General features: G+C 39.0%; 1 protein-coding gene across 1 annotated transcript in view; it reads left to right on the top strand.

Moving 5' to 3' along the window:
• Positions 1-11,080, top strand: part of LOC103397067 (multiple epidermal growth factor-like domains protein 9) — a 54,780-nt gene that overhangs the window by 38,841 nt on the left and 4,859 nt on the right. The window contains exons 3-4 of the mRNA XM_008335315.3: positions 2,969-3,108; positions 4,623-4,772. Coding sequence (XP_008333537.2) covers positions 2,969-3,108; positions 4,623-4,772 — 290 coding nt within the window. The remainder of the gene's footprint in view (positions 1-2,968; positions 3,109-4,622; positions 4,773-11,080) is intronic.

Below are 11,080 nucleotides of genomic sequence, written 5' to 3'. Positions count from 1 at the left end.
CAAACCATGTTGCCTTCAGTATTTAGTGTCGGAGAACCGCAGCCTTCTTTACAACGCCCACAATAGGGCTAAAGCGCCACCTGCTGTAAAACGAATGAAATGATTAGTTCAAGATTCGTTCACGACCCGTTCATTTTACTGTTCGAGAGTCAAAGATTCGAATCAATAAAAAGAGTCGGTCTTCCCATCACTAATCAATAGGCTGGTCCCCTCAGGTAACGTTAGTTCCCTCTGTAGTAGTTCCTCAATAAAGCGGGGGACTGATTCCCCTTCCGTGCCCTCCGGGACCCCGAATATCCTCACATTATTTTTACGGGACCTGCCCTCCAAGTCGGTTACCTTTTCTTGTAATTTCCTATGTTCTCTAAGCTTTGTCAACAGGGCTTCCTTACCTTCCTTGGTAAACGTCTCAAGCTCTTCAATACGTGCCCGAGCATCGTCAAAGTTTTTCTTATGTTCTTGTAGTTCGTCACTGATTGCTTGTAGTTTCTTGTTAACATGATCCTAGAAATTTGCAAAACATCTGTCTGAGGTTAGTGTTGAGTTCTTCTTTGAAATCCACTAGGTCGTTTTTCATATCTTTTTTAATATGTGCATTGTCCCTCCGCCATCTTCAGCATCCGAGTTTGTTTCCATTACGAGTTTATGCTCACTGTTAAGTGTTTTAGGATTTCTTTGGCTACTTTGGTGTCTGCCCCTTCTCATTCTTAGTTTGTGTCAGTTTTGAATTCGGTTTGTCGTTGTTCGGGGCTATCATTTATATTAGTCCACCAGTAACTCACCCGTGAATATCTTTAAAGTTCAAGAATGTTCTGTTCAAACTTGAATTCTAGAAAGAGAACAATGTTTGATTTCTGAACTGAGAGTTCGTGAAGGGTAAATACGTATATACGTAAATCATCCTCATCCTTCATCCTCATCCTTCTGAGAGTACGCATACTAATAAAATTCTCATCCACTGAGCTCAATATTTGTAAAATCTCACCATGCCTCAAGCCAAGCATAAAGTACAATTCAACTGAATCGTGTAAACGAGTCATATTCTTGGCTCGCAGGTGGACTTTCATTAATTTTAAGATATTTTATTTATAGAGCGCATTTCATGCACAAAAGCAAACAGTGTGCTTTACAGACATCACGTTATTACGTGAAAGTTATCACGAAATACACTGGTCCCTCGCCTATCGCAGTCGTTGCTTTTCATGACCCAAGAAATCGGAAAATACGCGAAGTAGAGTCGAGATATTTATTAATGATTTACGTATATACGTATTTACCCTTCACGAACCTCCCTACACTGTTATCAACAGTCAAACAACAACAACAACAGTGTCATCCTGTGTCTAACTAAGGTACCCTACATTAATTAAATGCTCACCATATATGCGGTACATATGTCACACATGGCATGCATAGATTTTCCAATCGTATGTACTGTACATGATTGTTTTTTTTAATGTATTAGCCTGTATGTATGTGTGTGGCAAAACGTCTTATCGTTTATTTAAATACAGTTTTTCCCTTTTAGGCTAGAATATTATTATCTTAAAAATACTGAAAAAAATAATGGAAATTAAAATAATTTTAATATCACGAGATTGGATTAAAATAATCCGCGATGTACTGAGGAAGCGAAAGTAGAACCGTGATAAAGAGAGGGATCACTGTAACGTGAAAGTTATCACGTAATTACGTGAAACTTATTACTAAATAACGTGAAACTTATCACGAAATATCTAATAATAATAATGGGTTATACGTCATGATTGAAAGAATGAGCCTAGGTGCATAGCCTAAGCACAGGAAACACAACTTCCTGTGCTTAACCTAAGGTTTCTCGTGAGCATGAGAAAGTATCTAGTGCGCACAAGATACGTTTCTTTTTTTTTCTATGTCCCTTTAGGGGCTCTGTTAACATCAGCTCAAGTTTACTTTTTTTTTTTTTTAAAGTTTGCTTTTTAGTAGTTTCTTCTTTAGTCGTAAGTAGTTTCTTACTGGATTGCTAGTAATTCCAAGTGAAAAATCAGTGAGGTACACAAGAGTTACTCACAATAAATAATATCCAGGGCATTCTTAGCCACATCCAAGGTTTATCTTAATTTTTCTTATTCATTTGCATGGGAATCTTTGAAATCTCTAAGACTAAACCAGATTTGCCTATATATTGTTGAAATACAGTAAACCCTTGTTTTTTTTTTATAATTAAATACTCAGAAAAAGAAGAGAAAGAACGAACAAACCATTTTACAGTCTCAACCATTTGTTTCACAAATAAAGTAAAATAAAAGTACTTTAGAAACGTTTCAACAAATAACTTCTGTAATGTACTGTCAAATAATAATTGTAATCATCAACGTGAACAGAAGGCTTCAAATTGCGGAGATTAGCACCGTCCACCGTGAACGGGAGAAAATTAAAAATGATTATGAAAAAAATACAAATTACCTGGTCTTGTTGCGGGCAGTTGCAACCCTTTTTGAATCCTTATTAAAACTTATTGCTGCTGTCTTCCTTATGTTTTTTTCTTCCTTCTTTATGGAACGAACGGAAAATTCATTAAATCCATAATGCCGACCTACAGCCGCATAGCTTTTACCTTCATTTAGCATGTCCAATAGTTTTACTTTATCACCGATAGACAGCATCTTCCGCTGCCTTTTGGTCCCTACCGCAGGTACTTTTGCCGGTCCAGAGCGTTTTGTCGACATTATGGGGTTTGATAAACTCGAAATTGCAAGATAATTTGCACGTACGTAATGTCAATCTGGCAAGCTGTTTTACGTACGTGTACATATTAAACCGCAACGTTATTGGCGCACAGGTAGAGAAGAAGCGGAGTGACTTTTTAGCCAATCAGAATGCAGAACACAATGCACGATGCAAATCCGTGAAGTAGCGAAACCGTGAAAAGGAAACCACGTTATAGCAAGGGATCACTGTACCTCCCTTTTCTGCCTTCTCTTTGCAGCTCCGGAATATGTGTGTGCAAGACGGGTGTGTATGGCCCTAAGTGTGACGAGTGCCACCCAGGATTCTTCCACTTCAGCACCACTGGCTGTCGACCCTGCCAGTGTAACAACCACACCAGCTACTGCCACCCACAGTCCGGTGAGCTTGCAGCTACAGTTGAATAAGTTCATGTAATTTGAACAGTGCCATTATGATGGAGTACACACACGAGTCGGGTGGGGGGTAGTAGATAAGGAAATCATTTTATTTGCTTCCTTCCTCTTGTTCATGTTATGCTTTTTATCAGCTGAGCTGTCCACTGTTAGCAAGTTAGCCAACAGTAAGCAAGAAATGCAGTTGTATCAGTGAAATAACTTGATTTTACAAATCTATTATTATAATCTGTACATATTACTACTGTGAAGGAAGGAATTGTATTCAGGAACAGCTGTTTGAAGGTTGGTGGAGATTTTTACCTCTAGTTAGCTCTCCGGTGTTAGTAATAAAAATGATCACGGTATTATTGTTCTGTGTGGTAATGAAACAAAGACACAATACACTGCTGGAAAGTTGAACACTATTACGAGTGGTGTTAATGTATTTTGGGATCATTAAGGAGCCATTTCATTCTGTTTACTGTCAATATTCATAGTGTAAACTCAAGTCTGTTTTTAAAGTGAGTTTTAAAGAGCCAACCAATCAACTCACAGGTCAACATCCAAAAATGTTGTTGTGGTTTTCTGTTGTTCTCTGTATGAGTTAAGATGGGTCTCACCTCCCCCGGTGTGTCCTTGATCACATCTATGGCACAGAGTTGCTGCTACCCTCCTTAGGGCAGGCTTAAAGACTTACAGACCTGAAGCATGAGGCCTGAGCAGGAGAGTCGGTGGTCGAGTGAGGGGAGTTGTGTAAGGAGCCATATATTATGCCATACTCAGAGGTGGGTCAGATGGAGGAAGTGTTGTTAACTGGCCAGAGACAGTGTTCAGAGATTAGCATGGTACAGGTTTGACAGCTCCCTGGTTAGAGGCTGGTGCTGGTATCTCGCCACAGCACTGCTTACACAACACATTAGGCAAATAGACATTATAAAGTAGCCCAAACATTAAGGAGGACAGGTAAACATGACATGGAGATGTTAGTTAGTAAACAGAAGACAGAAACATTCTTTCAGCTGGGAGATTTCAGATGCCGCAAGAGGAGGGGTTACTAAAGTAGTATTTTGGTTTTTGGACCACATTTCAAATATGTTGGTGTCTTTTTTGTCAACTGTCCAACCTTGAGGGAGAGGAGGTCACATGATCATTAGGTACTATATAGGGTGTTATGGTAGCAGTTATTATAGACTTCATTCAGGGATAAATATCTAGTTTTTAGCTTATTTCCCTCTTTCAGATTTGGTTCGGTTTGATTCCCAAGTCATTTTATTTTACGTGTGTGAATCAATCTTTGTTCCCACTGCACTGCCTGTCATTAGGGGAGAAAGGCACATGACGCTAACCCAGTCCAATTTCTGTGATTATTTAGACAGCAGTGCAAGAATTATTAAAAATTAATTCTTTCCTGAATTTGTTTATTTTTTAACTCACAGTTGGAATTATCATATCAGAAGGCAGCAGATAAAGGGATAGACCATGATCATGTGATTTCATCTTTTGCTCTTCATCCTTCAGGAGTGTGTTTGAACTGTGAGGGAAACACACAGGGATCTAACTGTGAGGAGTGTAAGCCTGCCTTCTACCGCCGCCCTGGAGCCGCACCAACGGATGCCTGTTTACCTTGTCCCTGCTCCAACAGCACATCCAGCGGCACCTGTCACATAGGTCAGTCCCTGCTGCCTACAGAAATGTAGAGTAACCACTTGACTTTGTTTCCTGTCCTTGCTTTACTGGGCTGATGATGCGTTGTTTTTTTGGTCACATAATACCAAAGGTCATCACCGTATACTGTTCTCCAGTCTGTTCTGACTATACAGAGAAGTCTGCATCCTCTCACTGTGTGGAGTAGGTTTCTATTTGGGATGAAACCTAAGTACCCAGAAATGCCCACAGTCACCCAGGGAGAACATGCAGTCTTCAAGGACCATAAACTAAACAGACCATCAGTTATCACAAGGAATTGAACCAGTGATTTGATTGCTTTGAAAGTTGTGGAAATGTCAGGGTTGTTTCCCACTACGCATTATACAATGGTTATCATCTCTGTCCTGTACCCTTCTACACTCATTCAAATCTAAGAAGTGTATCCGTAGCAAAATGTACTTAGGTAAATGGATGTGCAATAGACATTAACAGTATTATAATTGTTGTTGTTTTTGTGCTGATAATACAGTAGTCCCTTGCTATTTCGCGGTTCATCTTTCGCGGATTCACGACTTCACGGGTTTTTGAAAACTGTATATATAAAATATACTGTATCCCGAGTTTGGATCTGCAAGAGATCTCACAGGAATGGAATGACGATATGGTTCGATTGGTCCAGTTTTGCAACAAAATCGACGACGTCATGACTGCCTACAAGCTACTCTTCGACTGGAAAAAGAAGCAGCGGAAGCAACTGCCGATCACAACGTTTTTGCAGCCTCACAAAAAAGAACCAGTTCCTGCTACATCTATGGATCCAACTTCAGAAACCGTGGAAGAGGTGCCCCAAGAAATGGCACCACCCTCTTAAGAGACGTAAAATGAATCATCGGCTGCATAGGAAAAGTCATCATCACCTTCCTCGTCATAATTTTACTTACTACTACTTCGCGAAATTCTTTCTTGCGGCAGGCCTTGGAACCTATCTACCGCGATAAGCAAGGGACCACTGTAAAAGTAGCATTCATATGCGCAAGTAACCAATAGGGCACACTTATGGGAAAATATATGACTATTTTTAATTATATAAATTTCATAATGATTATATTAAAATCACGATTATTAAACGTCATTACTCTGAAAAAACATTGCATAAATAAACCCCTAAACCCTGTGAAAACAGATAAAATTAAATAAATAGTGTACAGAAAAAAATAGGGTTAAGGTATATATATGTACATATATATATATATATATATCCATATGTATTTGTGTGAAAATATGGGTGTTTATTTATTTATTTAACATTTATTTGACCAGGTAATACTAGTCCATGTCATTTAAACCAAAATATATTTACGAATTCTTTGCAAAAAAAAAAAAAAACAGTAATGATTTAGTCTGAGGTAATAAAAAATTTTGCTCAGACAGTCAGTGACTGCATCTTTCCTGTGTTACTCCACCTATTTCACCTCCAGGCTGCTTCAAACCAACACACACTCTAAACACTGATCGTGGCCTGTGGCCTCCGTTAGCCTGACATCAACAGTAATGATAATAGTAGTATTTTTAACCCTAATCATCTTCAGCCTGAACATTCCCTATCTAACCGCTGATCTCAGAACTGTAATGCTGAAGGTAGTGAAGGAAGTTCACTTGAATCAGAGAAAACAGGTCTCCAATCCAAATACCTCCCTGCTGTTGTTGTTGAAGTAGGTTGATGGTTGAATTTATGTCCTTGCCTTTAGCTGGTAACAGAATTCTTTAGAACAGACTGCATATTTCTGACCTAATATATCGGTCATGATGAGGAGAAGCCTGCCACACCTTCTACTGCTACTGACGCTGCTGCCTGTACTTCGTGTTATGTGAGTTATCAAGTTTGGTTGACTTGCACACGTATGATCTTTTTTTTTAAACCACTCTCCACTCTCCACTGTGAGTTTTTCTTCCTTGTCCCTCACTTTCTTTGTTTCTTCTTTCTTTTTCCATTGTACCTTTCCTTCCATTTGTCTTTGTATTCTTTCTCTTCCAGTGGCCCTCACATTTCTCCTTCTTTACTTTATCTGTTTGTTTTTCACGGCTCTTGCTCTGTTTTCTGTTTCTTTTTAGTTCCTTCCATTATTCCTTCCCATTTTCTTATAATTCCTCCCTCCCTGTCATATTCTCAAGTCTATTTTCATTTCATTCACATTCAGACTCACCTAACAAACAAAAAACAAAACAAATTAACAAATTGAGATAAATTCACAGATTTGTTACTGTAAAAGTTCAAATAAATTAAGAAATATTAAATTAAATGTGCACTCGTAAAGGTATTTAGAATAAACAGGAATCAAACTACTTTGTAAATAAAAAGTGCCAACGTGAAATAAAATCAACTGTGAACTATAGTAGCTGAAACAGTAATAAATGTGTAGCTTCACTAATTTGATTGACCTAGTTTCTGGCTAACATTCATTGTAAATATAAAACAAAACTGTAAACACTTAAATGATCACCAATTTATAATAAGTCTCTAAAATCTGTACAAAAAGCAGCACAATGGCGCTATCCAGTGGATTGACAGCGCATGTGCATGTGTAAATAAAGAAATACATTGTGAAGAAGTTCTTAGGAACTTAGGTTACTGTTTACCTATATAAACAGTGGGTACGGACAGTTTTCCCCTTAAGAAAAACTGAAAAATCTCATGGTCATAAGTATTCAGACCCTTTGCTGTGACACACTAACTCAGGTGCTCTCCATTTCTTCTGATCATCCTTGAGATGGTTTGGAGTCCAGCTGTGTTTGATTATACTGATTGGACTTGATTAGGAAAGCCACACAGCTGTCTATATAAGACCTTACAGCTCACAATGCATGTCAGAGCAAATGAGAATCATGAGGTCAACGGAACTGCCTGAAGAGCTCAGAGACAGAATTGTGGCAAGGCACAGATCTGGCCAAGGTTCCAAAAAATTGTCTGCTGCACTTAAGGTTCCTAAGAGCACAGTGGCCTCCATAATCCTTAAATGGAAGACATTTGGGATGACCAGAACCCTTCCTAGAGCTGGCCATCTGGCCAAACTGAGCAATTGGGGGAGAAGAGCCTTGGTGAGAAAGGTAAAGAAGAACCCAAAGATCACAGTGGCTGAGCTCCAGAGATGCAGTCAGGAGATGAGAGAAAGTTCCACAACTCAAGTTGTCAAAAAAAGTCAACTATCACTGCAGCCCTCCACCAGTCGGGGCTTTATGGCAGAGTGGCCCAACGGAAGCCTCTCCTCAGTGCAAGACACATGAAAGCCCGCATAGAGTTTGCTGTCTGATGAGACCAAGATAGAACTTTTTGACCTTCATTCTAAGTGATATGTGTGGAGAAAACCAGGCACTGCTCATCACCTGCCCAATACAATCCCAACGGTGAAACATGGTGGTGGCAGCATCAGCTGCAGGGACAGGATGACTGGTTGCAATCGAAGGAAAGATGAATGCGGCCAAAAACAGGGATATCCTGAACGAAAACCTTCTCCAGAGTGCTCAGGACCTCAGACTGGGCCAAAGGTTCAACTTCCAACAAGACAATGAACCTAAGCACACAGCAAAAATAACGAAGGCTGTGGCTTCACAACAACTCCGTGACTGTTCTTTAATGGCCCAGCCAGAGCCCTGACTTAAACCCATTTGAGCATCTCTATAGAGACCTGAAAATGGCTGTCCACCAACATTCACCATCTAACCTGACAGAACTGGAGAGGATCTGCAAGGAGGGATGGCAGAGGATCCCCAAATCCAGGTGTGAAAAACTTGCATCATTCCCAGAAAGACTCATTGCTGTATAAGCTCAGAAGGGTGCTTCTACTAAATATTGAGCAAAGGGTCTGAATACTTATGACCATGTGATATTTCAGTTTTTCTTTTTTAATACATCTGCAAAAATGTCAACAATTCTGTTTTTCTGTCAATATGGGGTGCTGTGTACATTAATGAGGAAAAAATGAACTTGATGATTTTTAGAATGATTTTAGCAAGTGGCTGCAATATAACGGAGTGAAAAATTTAAGGGGGTCTGAATACTTTCTGTGTGTGTGTGCGCGCACGCGCGTGTGCATAAGTATGCGTGCGTGTGCATGTTCCTGTACTGCATGACATGCCAACTTTTCCTCATTCATTAATACTCATATTCTGGGACAAGATGAAAGGAGTATTCAACCAAGGCTGTGCAAGCAAGAACGTATAACGTTGCAGCAGAAGAAAGCACAGTTCATCCTTACTGACACCCACAGATAAAACTGAGTAATACATCAGTGGAAGATGAGATTTGCAGATGGTAAACCAGTGGTTCCCAACCTTATTTGGAGTGTGACCCCATTTTGACATCAAACATTTTGCAACCACAGACAGATTTTCTTTTTTTCTAGAATTAGTTTTTGATCATGTTTGAATGAAAGTGAAAGAATATAGAAAGAAGAGTACAATTATTTAAGATTGTTATTAATCCTAATTATTAAAAAATGATTTGTGAAAAAAAAAATTCCAGTACCTTTTTTTTTTAAATTAGCAGACATTTTAGACAATCCCATTTGAATTCCAGGCAACCACACATGGGTTTGAAACTCCTATATATCCATGACTACAGTGGTATTCTTATTTACCATAAGTCAAGTAAATTTTATTTGTATAGTCCAAATTTACAAAGCACATTAGGCACAGCAGGACTTTACAGTTTGGAATATGAATTGAAATTATACTTACAATATCCAAATCCTTAGAAATGGAGGGAGGTAAATAGAGTCAATATTTATACTAAGGGTAAGATCCATCAAATTTCACACCCAGCCAGTCACACCTACTTCGTCTTCTTCTCTTGTAGGTGACTAGTAAAACTCCAGGTACATTGTTATCATGGCTTCATTTCCTGTCTGGAGTTGTTTCATGAAACAATGGAAGCCGCTCAACCCTTGACCTAGTTTTAGGTGTTTAGCTTAACCTGAGTCAGGCCAGTGTGTATTGCAGTTATCTGAGCCTAAATCATTCAACAGTCAGTGGTGCAGAGCATCTGGAGAATGGTTGCTAACATGAGCGTTATTTGCTGTACATTTCAACACTTCATCAATCCAATACAACCGTTTTGACTCTTGAACCCAAGCTGTTAATAACAGTGTGCTACTGCTCCCATTACCAGTCATTGACACATATTAGTCCAGGTGCATAACAGATGTTCTGCTGTACAAAAATCTTTATTTAGTACATTTATTTAAGGGAGTTAAAATAAACCACAAAATGACAAAAATGTAAAGTAATACATTTTTATTGTTTCGCAGAAAGAACACGACAGCTGCGTTGCTCAGTTGTCTGTCAACAGTTGACCCAGCAGGTGGTATTAAATCAGTGCTTCCCACCCTTTCTGGCTTGTGACCCCAGTTTGACATCACAAATTTCTTGTGATCCTAGAGACAGTTTTTTTCTGGAATTAGTTTTAGTCATGTTTATGTTTTAAATGAGTGACATTGAAAGTTTTTTTGTGCTTTTTTAGTTATGTTTTAAAAGAATACTACAGAGCCCCTAAAGGGACATGGGGAAAAGAAAAAAAAAAAAGAAACGTATCTTGTGCTCACGAGAAAGTATATCTAAGGCATTTTGCCACACATACAGTGGTATGAAAAAGTTTGGGCACCCCTGATCATTTTCAAGATTTTTCTTTATGTATCAGCAATTTCAATTAAATATATCATATAGCAAACAAACACAGTGATATTTAAGAAGTTAAATGAAGTTTATAGGATTTACAGAAAGTGTGCAATAATTACTTAAACAAAAGTAGGCAGGTGCATAAATTTGGGCAGCCCAACAGAAAAATTACATCAATATTTAGTAGATCCTCCTTTTGCAGAAATAACAGCCTCTAAACGCTTCCTATAGCTTCCAATGAGGGTCTGGATTCTGGTTGAAGGTATTTTTGACCATTCTCCATTCAGTCAGGTTTGATGGTTTCCGAGCATGGAAACAGCCCGCTTTAACACAGACCACAGATTTTTAATGATATTCAGGTCTGGGGACTGAGATGGCCATTCCAGAACGTTGTACTTGTTCCTCTGCATGAATGCTTTGGTAGAATTTGAGCGGTGTTTAGGGTCGTTGTCTTGTTGAAGTATCCAGCCCCGGCGCAACTTCAACTTTGTCACTGATTCTTGAACATTGTTCCCAAGAATTTGCTGATACTGACTGGAATCCATGCGACCTTCAACTTTAACAAGATTGCCAATACCTGCACTGGCCACACAGCCCCACAGCATGATGGAACCACCACCAAATTTAACTGTGGGTAGCAAGTGTTTGTCTTGGAATGC

The sequence above is a fragment of the Cynoglossus semilaevis genome, chromosome W, assembly GCF_000523025.1.
Source record: "Cynoglossus semilaevis isolate Cse_v1.0 chromosome W, Cse_v1.0, whole genome shotgun sequence".
Taxonomy (NCBI): Eukaryota; Metazoa; Chordata; class Actinopteri; order Pleuronectiformes; family Cynoglossidae; genus Cynoglossus; species Cynoglossus semilaevis.
Note: the sequence above shows the minus strand (reverse complement) of the source record. Positions and strands in the feature narration are given on the sequence as shown.